The sequence below is a fragment of the Fusarium flagelliforme genome (assembly GCF_020744385.1).
Source record: "Fusarium flagelliforme strain FIESC 12 MPI-CAGE-AA-0113 chromosome Unknown B0J16scaffold_4, whole genome shotgun sequence".
Taxonomy (NCBI): Eukaryota; Fungi; Ascomycota; class Sordariomycetes; order Hypocreales; family Nectriaceae; genus Fusarium; species Fusarium flagelliforme.
In genome coordinates this window covers 3006677-3020628 of record NW_025763506.1, presented here as the reverse complement: position 1 = coordinate 3020628, position 13952 = coordinate 3006677, and the positions used below count along the sequence as shown (strand labels likewise).

At 51.0% G+C, this 13952-nt stretch overlaps 6 protein-coding genes across 6 annotated transcripts; 3 read left to right on the top strand and 3 right to left on the bottom strand.

Annotated features, from left to right (window-relative positions):
- The first annotated feature begins 954 nt into the window (after positions 1-954).
- Positions 955-3695, top strand: B0J16DRAFT_136924 (uncharacterized protein). Its single transcript, XM_046121819.1, has 2 exons — positions 955-998; positions 1111-3695. The coding sequence occupies exon 2, from the start codon at positions 1228-1230 to the stop codon at positions 3679-3681; it is 2454 nt and encodes an 817-aa protein (XP_045983215.1). The 5' UTR covers positions 955-998; positions 1111-1227; the 3' UTR covers positions 3682-3695.
- Positions 3696-4276: 581 nt separating this feature from the next.
- On the top strand, positions 4277-5383 carry B0J16DRAFT_342084 (uncharacterized protein). The gene has a single exon (XM_046127875.1). It carries the CDS (start codon positions 4536-4538, stop codon positions 5352-5354), a length of 819 nt encoding a protein of 272 aa, XP_045983214.1. The 5' UTR covers positions 4277-4535; the 3' UTR covers positions 5355-5383.
- Positions 5384-5389: 6 nt separating this feature from the next.
- On the bottom strand, positions 5390-7203 carry B0J16DRAFT_136920 (uncharacterized protein). The gene is made up of 2 exons (XM_046121818.1): positions 6809-7203; positions 5390-6740 (listed from the first exon to the last, which is right to left on the bottom strand). Exons 1-2 carry the CDS (start codon positions 6878-6880, stop codon positions 5598-5600), a joined length of 1215 nt encoding a protein of 404 aa, XP_045983213.1. The 5' UTR covers positions 6881-7203; the 3' UTR covers positions 5390-5597.
- A 557-nt stretch (positions 7204-7760) lies between these two features.
- Positions 7761-9162, bottom strand: B0J16DRAFT_342082 (uncharacterized protein). The gene has a single exon (XM_046127874.1). It carries the CDS (start codon positions 8820-8822, stop codon positions 8043-8045), a length of 780 nt encoding a protein of 259 aa, XP_045983212.1. The 5' UTR covers positions 8823-9162; the 3' UTR covers positions 7761-8042.
- A 155-nt stretch (positions 9163-9317) lies between these two features.
- B0J16DRAFT_342081 (uncharacterized protein) lies at positions 9318-10580 on the top strand. The gene is made up of 3 exons (XM_046127873.1): positions 9318-9478; positions 9656-9814; positions 9913-10580. The coding sequence occupies exons 1-3, from the start codon at positions 9458-9460 to the stop codon at positions 10204-10206; spliced, it is 474 nt and encodes a 157-aa protein (XP_045983211.1). The 5' UTR covers positions 9318-9457; the 3' UTR covers positions 10207-10580.
- Positions 10581-10973: 393 nt separating this feature from the next.
- On the bottom strand, positions 10974-12938 carry B0J16DRAFT_384628 (uncharacterized protein; the record flags this gene model as incomplete). The annotated part of the gene is made up of 4 exons (XM_046131439.1): positions 10974-11002; positions 11063-11377; positions 11412-12660; positions 12729-12938. The coding sequence occupies 4 exons, from the start codon at positions 12936-12938 to the stop codon at positions 10974-10976; spliced, it is 1803 nt and encodes a 600-aa protein (XP_045983210.1).
- Positions 12939-13952: the final 1014 nt, after the last annotated feature.

Sequence of the window (13952 nt, the reverse complement as noted above, 5' to 3'; positions counted from 1 at the left end):
AAAGCAGACGTGACTGACGGGAATGAAGGTAAATACGGGGCAGGCAGGAAAATGAGATCTCCAGAGCCAAATGTGACTAGTAATTACCTACCTACCTACTAGGTACCTACCTACCTAGGTACTAACCTACCTCAACGTTGGGTGGGATTGTATCCGTACTTACATATGCACCTAAATTGTATGTAGATGCACGCCGATCATGGTCGCAACCCGAATAGCCGGGTGACTTTGCTTTACCGCTTCGTTACAAGGACAGTGGACAACGAGAACAGAAATTACCTAGTTGAGCATGGAACAAAGGAGACATGGATGATCTCCCTTCCATCTAATAGCATCCATCCATTAGTACCTAGGATGGGTCCAGAGCTACCTACCTAGCTAGAGGTAATAGCGGCATCTTGGCCTTGGTGGTGGTCCAGGGTTTTATGGAGAGGGAGTGACGAGTGACGGCATTTTCTGCCTGTCTTGTGAGTCTTTCTGAGCCTGAGAGAGGATCCCCAAGGCTACGAATACCTAAAAAAGAAGAAGGGCCCTGATTTCTGTATTAGGCTGGATTAAAGAGTGGATTGATTGAGTTAATTATGAATGAGACAAGGGTATGGGTATGGATGAGGCGTCACTCCCCCAGTCCAATCTGTCTTATAATGTTACCTAGTCCACCTCCATCTTAACGTTAATTAATCAATCAATAAATCAATTGGCCTCTTCTTTTCTTTTTTTCTTTTCTCCCTTGACGCCATCACTTCTCGGGTTCTTCATCTTGGTCATATTCTTGGCCATCGACCTTGATTAGTTACAAAGTATCCGTACTGATCTACCTACTTTGCGGTCCGTCGTCTGTATACGATCTTCAAGCGAGTGACACAGACTGCTCATCTCCACTATCACACAATCATCCATCTGCAACTACCCGCCTCCTTATCCTTCAGAATAGTTCTAGAGGACACGAGGAAAAGTCCCGACAGAAGAGACAACTCGGCACGATACAGTATAGCAGGGTAAGGGTAGGGTCGGCTGAACCGGAATCTCTTTTCTTTTTCCTTTTCCTTTTCCTTCCTTCTTGCTTTTACGCGCGTGTTATACATACCGCTTGCTAACACGATGCTATAGGCTCTCTCCATGGATGCAAGTGTACCGTTGTGCAGAAGCGTCTAGACAAACAAAACAAGACGAAACAAGCAAGCAATCAGACAATCAAACCCATGTATCGTTAATTGTTGGCCCGACATGGCTCAAGTTACTGGCCTTGATCCTGAGGCCTCTGTCACGTCGGGCAATGGCGCTTCCTATCCTCGCACAGTCCCTCCAGCTTTTACTTCTCCCTCCGCTTCTGCTTTTGCATCTGCATCTGGCTCCAAGAGGCTGAACCGACGTTCGTACCAAAACCTACCGCGGTCAAGCTCCCAGTTCCAAACACAAGCACGTACCCGGCCCAGAGCAAAGTCTGCATCAAACTTGTCTGGCCGTCCCATCCAGGAGCAGGAGCAGGACAAGGAACAGTGTCTACAATTTCACGACGACACTTTTATCGGCCAACAGGACGACGACGGCGAATCGCATGATGGCATTGCTGAGCTCATTGACTTCTTGAGGAACCACAGTCCACCATCTGGCAACTTCATGTCTATCCCTGATGATATCTCTCCCGAAGACAGGGGGCGATGGTACAGGCTACGAAAGCTGGGCAAGAGAAGCAAATCGCTTTCCAAGTGGCCTCACACAATTCGCCTCCCAGACTCGGCTGTTTCAGGCACTACAATTGGGGGACACAGGCACATTGCAATTTCTATCCCGTTAGACGCCTCTCCATTTGGGCAAACACCTAGGTCTCAATATCCTGTTTATCAACAACGGAATATCAGACCTCTCAGTTCCCAGTACGCTCCTACAAGGGCGGTCTTAAACGACAAAGGTGTCGTTACAGTGCTACGGACTGTCAAGGAGGATAGAGAAACAAGTCCTTCAGTGAGCCCAGCAAACTCTCAGCTGCTCCTGTCCTCAGTACCCCAAAGACCTCCAAATACCATGGCCGAGGGACAATATCACCCGAGGGCTATTAATAGCAGCTACCACAACAGGGCACCGGAGCAATTGAACCTTCTCGCAACGCCTCCGCCAAGGGTCGTGTCTCCGGACCAAGTCAGACAAGCTAATGAGCAGTCCCGAGAATTTCAGAACCACAACCGGAGGAACTCATCTGCATCGAACCCGGTCCAGCATGAACGAGTTCCCTCACGAAACCCCAGCTCGGCCGGGGGTCGCTTCGTGCATCTCGGCGACCTATCAATTGATACCATGATGTCTCAGCCAGTCACAAATGAGATCAATCCAGAATCTACTTCATCTGCTCGCCCCGTCTCCCAAGACGGATCTTACCAACATTCACTCTCCAAAAGCATCATGACTACAAGCGACAATGACCCTGTAGTTGCAGAGGCTAGGCCTGTAGAGGCCAGGTCTGTTGCAGCCAGAGAGTCGCGCATACGGTCACCAGCCAAGCAGACTGGCGAGCCTGCTGTTACTGTTATTACTAAAAGCCCACTGCGCACGTCTCGAAACTATTCCAACAACCAAAGTGGCAGGGAGACACCCACGCCCTCAACCAAGTCACCACAAAGCCGTCGCGACAAAGTCAAGGATAAGAAAAAGAGAGATATGGAAGCTGCTTCTGCGAAACGACGCAGCATGGTCCTTAATACGCCAAAGCAGGAATTTGACCAAGATACCATTAAGGAAGCATCGGAGCATGACACGGATGAACCGCCACCTGTTCCCCTGAGGTCACCTCAACGACAGAGCATGTGCCCCATCATGGTCGTCGCAAATGTCAAGCCATCGCCTCTTCCGTCAGCTACCATCGATACGTCGCCTGAGAAAAGGGGCAGCGCAGATTCGGAAACAATTAAGCATCTCTCAAGGTCCAAACCGGTCGGAGTCACCTTCCAAACCGACGAAGATACGGCAACCCGGCAGATTTCACCGTCTCCCACTTCTTACATGAATGGGTCTCCAACACCGCCTCAGTCAGCTCGATCATCACCCACTCACAGGCAGGTGTCTCAAGATCGAACATCTCTCTCTCGACGCCGTGAATGGAATGCTGCGCGCGACAACGAGCGCAAGCGCAAGGAAGCGGCATCAAGCATTAGCCCTCAGCCCAGAGCAAGGAGAGCAGCTACTACAAGAGACGAGAATGATGAGAAGACAGCTGGTATGGAAAAGGAGGTTCTTCGACGATACGAAGCATACAGGGAGTACCGCATCAGGGAGATGGAGCGCCGTGTCCGTCGACTAGAGCGAAACGGAGACGTATGGCTTCGGGCCCTAGTGCCCGTGCTGGACAACCTCAACCGTACACTCGCCAACTCGAACGATGAAAAATCCAGCAAAGCACAGGGCTGGGTCTCTGATGAAGACCAGCCGCAGTTGGAAAAGCCAACCCCGATTCGACCGTCGAGCCGAGGCCGGATGATGACCAGGACAGGCACATCTGAGCGGGAATTTCTGGAGCAGCTTGTGAGAACACGCGAAGAGCTGGAAGCTGGAAGCACCAGTGATGACATGAGTGGATTTGACACCATCGAGCCTCTCATGAGGGAACTGGCTGGACGATCTCGACTCAGCTTTGAAGCACGATCATTGGGAATGGATGACGAGGGGCTACTGCAGTCGCTTTCCTAATAGTCACTCGGGGAACAAGTAGGATGATTATTTGATTGAACGAAAAGAATTTAGGGGGGTTATCATGCATTTGGTTTTGGATATGGGATTGTCGGGTTGGTGTTCTGCGGAGATTGAGCGAAGCGTTTGACTTGGGTACCTTATTTCAACAACACTTTTATAGTATAGTATAGTCCTGCTGCACCCGACGTGCATTTTCTCAGCTAACGCCTGTTACGAACTACTCTAGAGCATTGTTTCTACCATGTATCTAATTTATATAACTAATCTAGCTACTGTCTCGTCTCACACGTTGAGTTAGCCAAGTGATCAGTAACTGATATTGGCATGGAGTCTAAGTTCAACTACTAGAAGATATTGCAGCCGCCAAGAAATATCAAGACCTTGACGCCTCAAGCCATCCATCCCTTTTTCTAGGATTCGATCTTATCTTGCTGGACGATACTGAAGGTTGGTTTGGAGGAAAGGGGGCTGGCTCATCGGGACCCTTTCGGTTATGCCCAATTGGGTATCAAGCATCTGCACATCGATCGGGGGTCCATTGATCTTGCATGACGTACAGTATTCGGCGATATTCTCAAACTTTCAGGGACGTCTCGTAAGGTCTATGCATCATTGACGATGTTTAGTTGCCAAGAACCAGCACGATTGACAAGGTGAACTCTGGCAAGTATACTGTACCTATCGTGAGATTTCCTGGATAATCTGAATCGAAGTCAATATTCATTCGTCCATTTAAAATAAATGATTATCAGTCCATTGCGTGCCTTGGGTCACTCTTCTCTATCGACAAGTCCCAGTTCATTCATTCAAACGCCGCTACCTATTCGATAAAGACCCCGAATACTTTCATAATGAGCAAACCCTGGATCTTCGTTTCGCCCTCAACCAGAGGAATTGGTTATGCTCTCACCCGCCACCTCCTCCAAAAAACATCCCTTCCTATTCTCGCAACAGCACGCCTCCGCCATGATCCAGAAGATGTGAAAAAGTCACTCCTCCAAGGTCTCCCCGAAAAAGACGCTCTCGCCAAACGACTCTCCATAGTCCACGCAGATGTCACAGATGACAAATCTCTAAGTGACGCTGCATCTAGAGCTGCGGAAATGTTCCCTACCGACAAAAACCATCTTCGTCTTGCGTGCGCTATTCCTGGTATTTTGAGGCCTGAGAAGAACCCGAGCCAAATCGATGCCGATGCCAGTTTAGAGCAGTTCCGCATCAACACTGTTGGCCCTCTTCTTCTCATTAAGCACTTTGACCAGTTCCTTCCTAGACGGACGACTAAATTAGAGGACAGCCCAGAAAGTGACCAAGTCAAAATGCCTTCGCATTCTGTATGGGTAAGCATGGCCGCTCGCGTGGGTTCTATATCCGACAATAGGGCTGGTGGATGGTTCTCATACAGAGCAACCAAAGCGGGTGTGATCAGTATTGGCAAGAGTTACGACATTTTTCTGAGAGGGCGAAGCGGTGACAAAGCTATTTCAATTAGCTATCACCCAGGGACGGTCAAGACAGACCTGAGTAAGGACTTCTGGGGCAGTACAAAGGAAGATAAACTATTCAGCCCTGAATTTGCTGCGGACAGGCTTGTTAGTGTTGCAACAGACATGACGTTAGAAGGCCGCGGAAAATGCTGGGACTGGGATCATAAGGAGATCTTCCCATAGATAAGACATGGCGGCATTTTATGAAAACCTCAGTGGAGTACGCGAACACTAAGGACGTATGATAGTCGTGCAACTAAGATTGATTAAACCAATATATGCCATACCGTTACCCCTTAGCCCGACCGACCTACATAGCCGTACATAGTCATATATGAGACTATTAACAGCCAGACATAGCCGTGCGCTGTCTGATCGAGGTCTTCAAACCCAAGTCGCATCAAACACATCGTCAAGCCTGTCCATCTATAGTTCTACCTCTTGGAAAGATGCGCCGTCAGGTGTTGGTGTAGCTTTCGCGGTCGATTCGTCCTCTGCTTCGTCGTCCTCTGACTTTTCTTCCTTGTCGTCCTGCTCAGGTTTACTCGACTCCCCGTTATTGGCTGGCCGCAGAGCAACCTTCTGTTCCTCTTTGTCTTCAAACCGCACTTTTTGTTCTTCTTGTGGCGACGTCTTTGCCTTCTGTTCGACCTCTACATCTTCGTCATCACCGCTGCTGCTGTCACTTGAGCTTCTCTTCCCGCCGTTCTCCTGTGTTTCTTTCTTTTCCTTCTCTTCCTCCTCTCGTGTCTTCTCATCCAGCTTTTCCTCCGATCGTGAGGCGGATTCGCCGTTCTGAGAGGGTGGTACTGGTAAGCTCTTCTCCTCCTTCTCTGGGGGCGGTGGGGGTGTAGACTCCTCGGCTGGGGGGCCAGGCTTCATTGCATCGAGATAGAACTTCGTAACACCAAGAATACGGCCACTTTTCTCGCAAGCCTCAACCCATTCAGGACGCACGACAGGAATGTTGCTCTCGACAGCCTTCTCCCATTGCTGCCCACGACCTTCCGTTGTAACGAAATGCGTCGTATCGATACGGACCCCATCCACAAGTTTTGCCCCAATGCGCTCAACAGCCTTTGTCAGGTTGTCCTTGACAGAGCTTGGCATTATACCTGTGGTAATGGTGATACCTCTCAAGTCTGTCATCTTATGTGTGCGCACCGGTACCCGCTCGCTGACATAGGTACCCGCGCTTGTGCGTAGAACCAGATGGAAGGTGTACTCGGTGTCAACGGCAAGACCACTGATCTTTGTGCTGTGCATTTGCAATGGGCGAGGGATATTTCCGGCCTTCTGGCCATTTCGGTAGAGGCTTAGAGAGATCAGGTCGGCAGTAGCAAGCTCAATAGGATCCCACTCCAGTACAACCGAAGTCTGAGTGGCATTGCGACAACGCAGAACGGGGGTCGTAGGCTCGGAAGCTCCAAAGGAATTGTAAATACTGTCTTGAAGGGCACGGAATGCGCGATCGGCGGCGGCTTCTTTGGTCGCATTTTGCGAGACGTTGATGTCAACGATGCTGCCTGAGGAGATGTTGGGAGGCAGGAGGATAGAAGGAAACTCGATCTGAAAGTCGAAGACATCCCGTATTAGCAAATAAACGAGCGAAGAACCCCTAAGGCTTTGTAACTCACCAAGCGCTTGTCCGGTGTTAAAAGGACAGTGACGCCGGCATCAACCTTGCCGACAGTGAGAGAGACCAGCATCGTAGGCAGCTAGAGTCGCAGTGGACAAAGGAGAGCGATGACAGGAGAACACGCGACCACAATGGAAAGCGAAACGAGGGTACCTTCAATTGGGGGAAACTGCAGATGCGGTTAACTGTAACGTCTGCGCTGAGCAAGATGATGTAGCTGGTCGAAGGGAGGTTGGCGATAATAGGTAGTTAGTACGTAGCTTGCGGGAATGCGATAGGGATAGGAACGTTGACGTGGAGTCTTTGGGGCAGTTGTATTCGTACAGCAGTTGCACCCAATGCAAGCCACTCAAACCAAGGATATAGAGCTCAAGTTTTGGCGCCGGCTTAGGCACGGAACCGCGCGTGGCTAAACAGGGACGACCCGACTCCTGGGGGGTGAATAGCCCCTGTATTTTAGGTCCTTCCTAAGATCATCCATCCCCCTTGTGAGGCTCCCTAGCTAGGGGCCCGGCTAACACAAAGCTCGATCCCCAAGCTTAAGGCACCTAGACTTGCACAAATTGGCTTCTGAATTTCCTCTCCGCTGCCAATGGGGTCGGCAAGCTTTTGCTAGGTACCCAGGTGGGTTTGGTAACAGAAGAATTGTCCTCCAAGTGCTGGTCTAAGCTAGGTACCTACTGATAGTAGGCACTCCCTAAGCATAAGGAGGTACCTATGGAACCATGGAAGTTACAATTTCGCTCTTGCTTCCAGTAGTTAATTCTTATGACTCCCTGGCGCTACCCCAGCTTGCCCAGGTGAAGACCAAAGCTTCTGCCACGCATCCATTTACAGGTGCCTACCTACCTACGTAGTATTCACATGAAAAAGTGTTTGCCTCAACCCTGCTCCATCTTTCAAATTGCAGTATGTTCTTAATTTAGCCCATGCGTGCGTTATTGCTAGCAAAAAAAAAAAAGTCATTCGTGTATCCCTGAATATCGAAGGAATGAAGTTCATTTAGTGTTCGAAACGAGCAAGAAGCAAGGTCTGCTGAGAGAAAAGCGGCCCAGCGAAAGCCATTAATATTAAAATCCCCAGTACATACTAGTATACACATCATGAGTACTGTACACCCACGGCCTAATTCGAAGCCCACAACAGTCGCAGTGTCCTTTGATCCTCTCGTGTCGTATACTAGGGCTCATTTCAGCAAGTCCCAGGTAGAGTGTAGCTCTTAACGCCAACGTCTACCACTGGATACTCGATGCCATCCCTGGCTTTGTCGTCGCGGCGGTTTCACGCAAGTGTTGCCGCCATCTTCTCTGCACTGCCTTTGCTACCGCCTCCCCGAGAATATGAGCTGGAGCTCGACTAACTTTCAGCGGGTCGAATATTCTTATCGTGACTGTCCCCCGTGGACCATCCATTGAGAATCCCAAGTCTCTTGCGGCTGACCAAACAGCCCCCGATATCCTCTTCACCATTAAGCTTCGCACAACAGCGGAACCCCCTTGGGCTGTGGTAAACACCCACAGTGGTTCTTCTTCCAACTTTTGTCGATACTTGTACATAACTGCCGGTAGCATTGACGACCCTCCAGGTCTTAGATGGTGTAGGTCAAATGGATTTAATATATAGTGGGGTCCGTATTGAATCTGGCAGCCGAAAAGGGCGTTGACTTGTCGGTCATCAGCGCCCAAGTCCAGGCGCTCGGCTTTAGAATTGTCCCATTCGATGCCCGTCTCCTGGAGAAACGCCCATATCTCTGGTGAGGTGTATAATCGCCCCGATGACGAGATATGGGAGCATGGGTGTGCTAGTGGTACAAACAGTTTGTATGGTTTCTGTTTCTTTGCTCGTTCGCGCGTCTGCGGTTGTGAGGATTTTTTGGTATTTGGTTCAGTGTGTCGAGGATTCGGATTTCTCGTCTTTTGTGTATGTTTCGCGGTAGAATGATAGGAGCGGCAGATGGAGGACCGTATCGAGCGTAGGAGGCTACAGCATGATGAATTCCGTGCTATCGACATGACGACTGAGGAACTGCAAGACTCTTGTACGTGCGTGCTATGTCGGAGTTGAGTTCGAAGCTATAAATCTCGGGATGGCGACGGGATCGAGCTGGAAGTTAATGCGCTGGGGAGGTGGAAATTTTCATAATTCATCGCAAACCTACGTGATGGATGCTTGGAAGTTTGGCTTTACTGTTGCCAACGATACCCACCAGCAGCGCCACGTGTGGCAGTGCACTATGCAGGTGAAATGCGGGCACCTTTACTGATAACCAATGTTCATTTTTCTCATACTGTCCAGTTCTTTATTCCGTGTCTTATGTTGGGTTACATTGAATGCTAGCGAGATATAACCTTTTGCGCCGAAAAACCACGATTCCAAAGTACCTACGGAGTACCTTTGAGTTTGGATCACTCAGCCGCCACACTTTGACTCATAGTGGACTAGTACATTGGTAAATCACAGGCCAGTCGCCCCATTTTCCGTTGCGCCCAACCACTCATTCTAGATTCCTCAGTCAGCAGAGCAACTTGAGGAAAAATCCACTTTCTGTCCAAGGCCATCAACGACACCACAACATCATCACCAACTTTCTTCCCCCACCAAACCTCTCTCTTTCAACAAACATTTGGAAGAATAACAAACCGCCAACATGCCTAAGAACAAGGGAAAGGTAAGCCGTTCGGACCCTCATCAACCCCCCCCCCCCCCCCCCATCGTCGTTTCCTTTCTTTTTTTCCTTTTCCCTCTCATGTCGCATTTTCACGCGTGCGATCGCTGCCCCGCCCCCACTATCGTTGCCCAAGTTCTACCGCAAGTGACAAAGGGAGTATCACTAACACTTTTACAGGGTGGAAAGAACCGCAGACGTGGTACCAAGGAGAACGACGACCAGCGCCGAGAGCTGACCTTCAAGGAGGATGGCCAGGAATACGCCCAGGTGATTAAGATGCTTGGAAACGGTCGTCTCGAGGCTCTCTGCTTTGACGGCAGCAAGCGTCTTGCCAACGTGAGTAGCCCCCCGAATACTTGCCTCGCCGATATGTTCCGCAACAGAATCATGACGGGCAGTCCTTCTCTACAGCACATAACTAACTCCTGTTCCAGATTCGTGGAAAGATGCGCAAGAAGGTCTGGATTAACCAGGGTGATATTATCCTCCTTTCTCTCCGAGACTTCCAAGACAACAAGGGTGATGTTATCCTCAAGTACACTGCCGATGAAGCTCGTACCCTCAAATCCTACGGCGAGCTTCCCGAGAACGCCAAGATCAACGAGACCGACTCTTTCGGACAGGGCGAGGATGGCGAGGCCTACTTCGAGTTCGGCGATGCTGACTCGGACGAAGAGTCTGATGATGGCACTACCAACAAGAAGGAGGTCGACATTGACGACATCTAAGCTCCTTTCGGGTACCATCAAATCCCCTTCTCTCTCTCCGCTGAGCCCCCGACCCGGCCTGGGATACTTCGTGTATTCCTTGTCTGGCGTTGTTGATACTGTCTTCTCTCTTAAACCCGGAGCCGAGCATTAAAACTCTGTGCGTCGGGTCCCACGACAGTAGTTGCTGTGGAGTCATAGGCAGCCGTGGTGGGAGGGACGTCATGGCTTGTCGCTCTCTTGTCGATTTACAATACAACGTTTGGGTTTTCAGTCTTGGTCTGTTATTAAGGTAGTTTACTGGACGAACATGGTTTTTTTCTTAACGCGTCATGATCATCGCATTCGTCTCAAAAGCACAGGTTTACTTAGACAAGACAAGAAAATGCACACAATTCTCTTATACATATTTTTCATGTTTTCGCTACATTCAAGTTGTGGTCAAAGTAAAGACTAACACTGTCTGCTGGATTCCTTGTTCTCTCAATCTGGTGATCTCGAGCAACTCTTCAATACCAAGCAACCTTTCCCTTGAAACGTAACCACATCTTGCTGTGCCGATATTTACGATGGGTATAGACACATGCGAACCGCTTGAATACGTAGAGTGTCTTGAATTGCTGCGCCAGTCCACGGCCGAGAAGCATCTGCAACTGAATGATCTGGAATCACCATCGCCATTGCCCGAGCGTGCATGTTTGGCAACCATCGAGTCGAGGAGCTTTTTGTCGGCTTTGTTTGCCAATTCTTTCCTTCCTTCTCTTGAGTTTTGTATCTTTTACCCCGCCTCACCAATCGTCGTTATCGCTCTCGTCATCTTAAAAAAAAATGTTAGCACGGGTTTCTGGTTCAGTATCAAGCAGGTATGAAGACTTACCGCTCTTGGAAACCTTTTCCTTTCTCTTCTGTAGTGCAGCAGCCAGAGCATCAGCCATACCTCCACCGCCTCCTGAAGCACTTACAGCTGAAGCTGTCGCACTGTTGCCGCCAACATCGCTGCCACCAACTTGAGCGCCGCTGCGGTCACGAATTTGTGAGCGGTCAACCTTCTTGAGAGCGCCGATACCGCCAGCTTGTTGAATGCCCGCCAGCACAGCTGAGCGACCAGTATCTCCGGCAGCAGGAAGAGGAGGAGCACCACCACTGCCAGAGGGCATAGGGGGCGGAGGAGGCGGGGGTGCACCAGGACCTCCTGGGGGTGGTGGGGGGGGGAGGGGGAGGAGCACCACCGCTTGGTGGCATAGGAGGAGGTGGAGGAGGAGGAGCACCAAGACCTCCAGGGGGCGGGGGCGGAGGCGGCGGAGGTCCACCGTTTGTAGTTGGCGGCAGTGGAGGAGGAGCTGGAGGATGGGAGCTGACGGCCGGAGGGGGGGGTACCGGCCGTGTGCTTGGAGGCGGCAGTGGTGGAGCTGAACTTGTTGGCACCTTCGGGGGTAGAGGCGGAGGTAGAGCTGCAGGGGGTTCGTTGCGCGGCGGAGGTGGAGGAGGAACCGATCCACGGCTGGGTGTTGGTGGAGGCACTCTTGAGCCAGAGAAAGGGGGAGGGACTCCGAACTTGTGGCTCTCGTTTTTCGTCGAGTCAACTGGCGTCTTTGCTGGTCGTGGGGGAGGAGGAGGTCCAGGGTTAGGTGCTGCCGGAACAGCTCTTGGAGGCTCAGAATGAGCGAATTTGCCTGCATCTGCCAGTGGAGGAGGAACACCAAACTTCGGTCGAGGAGGTGACGGCTGTCGCTCGGGTGCTGCGTCGGCCTTGCCAGATCGTCTCGGCGCCGGAGGAGGTGGGGGGCCGCCCTTTCTCGGAGCTGGTGGCGCGGGAGGTCCGTCCGCTTGGGATCGGCCACCAGATGGCGGAGGAGGCGGCGGTGGGGGTGCTCGAGAGTTTCGTCCATCGTTACCGTTGGCGGATAGCGCTGGCGCTGGGGGAGGTGGTGGTATGGATTGAGGTTGAGAGGCCTTCTGCTGCTCTTCCCTTAAGAAGTCTACAATGAACTCCTGGTTCTCCTTAATGAAGTCGTCTGTCAAACCTTTGTCTTGAAGGTCTGCTCCGAAGTGTTCGCGCCAAAGAGGATCGAAGGCATCTAAAAGAGAGAATTCGGAATGTTTGTGGCCATTGAGATTAGGCGTCGAGTTGATAATATGGTGTTGGATGGAGTTTGCGGGCATTCGTGGGGACTCTGGAGGCGTTGGGCCTGAAGGATGGTGAGTGGAATGACGATGGCTGAATAGACCTCCCAATAAGCCATGCTTGTGGGACGGTTGAGCTCCGCCTCCAAAGGGTGTCGCCTTCGTAGCTCGGCTTGCGTTCTTTTCTCGCTCGTCCATCTTCTTTTTGAATTGTTTGGCCTCCTTTTCGTCAACGAAGCTCAGGCCAGCCAGGCATTCCTCGAGTTCGAATGTATGAAAGAAAGTTCGGTCCTGGTTGTAGTTCCATGTATCGAAGATCTCCTGGTCCCAAATGACTCCTCGATTGGTGGGCTAGGTGAATTAGCAAGCAATAATCAGGCATGGCAGTGAGCCACAAGGGGGCCGCATCATGAGCATACCGAGATATCGACCATCTTGATCCAGTACGTGTTTCCAACTAGATCATTTACGAGCGCAACGGCTCCTTGTATCCCGGTATAAGTCCATTTCGAACGATTGGGGTAGGCGACGTAGAGTCTGGCCACAGCGACGGCCTGGATCTTGTTGGATTGCTTGGGGATAAACCGTTTGACGGTATCCTTATCGTCGTCGTTGAGAATGGACGGCATCGTTACGTCGCAATCGAGAAGAGGTAAACCGGATCGGTGTCGTAAATTCAAGTCTCTTGGAGATGCCGTAAAGAAGGCTATGGACGAAGAGTAAGACAAATTCGTCAGTTGTCGCCTCGGCTGGACGCGTGGAGTGGCGCTTGTCAAGCAAGTCTCTCCTCTTTCAGCGTCTCTTCAGAACCGCTTGGCGCTCGCGTGAGGCAGCCGAATTCTGGGCGAAGGCAACGAAATCGTTAAGAGGTTATGTTGGTAGTCGACCAAGAGAGTGTATGTACGCCCGAGCTTTCGGGCTTGAGTGGTAAGAGATCCCTCCCAGATGGCGTAGGTGAAGTGAGCACGGATAGTCGTCGCACGCACGTCAATAGGTGTTCGTCCGTGGGGAACGGAACAGACTGGGCCAGCGGTCGGTCGGTTAGGATGATGTGTGAGAAGACCAGGCCAGACCAGTCTAAGACAGAGGAGCACCAGCCACACACAGTAGGTAGTTCACAGGCTACAGAGCACTTGCAGACGCTGACCTGATCACAGCCACAAATCGAAGTGGGGCAAACGACGTCTTTGTGCAGATGCCAAAGACGACAGGTTTGGGTTGTCTTCCTGGTGGGAATGGGCGACGTTGGCTTTATGGTGACAATTCACGATTATGCCTGTGACTGTGCTTGTGACATGCTCTCACTACCTAACCAAAATGTCTTGTGTGATGCAGCGGTCAACTCTCCAAGCTTCAGGTATCGAAATGTTCACCGCTTCAGCCACCTTACCGGGTTCTAGAAATTTCGCAGGGCAGCAGTCGACTGTTGGGCAGCCAGAGTTTGGCAACCCAGATAGATAATCGCTGTCTTTTGGTGGAGCTCTTTAAGGGGGCACAGCTGATGGGTGCGTGGGAAGAGATAGTTGGCTGTTCACTGATGGAGAGACCTCAGTTATTACGAATGCAGGAACGGAGGAATAGTCCGGGTGTATCTGATAAATTGTACTTGAGAAGAGTGACCGGCTTGTTTCAGAACTCAACTG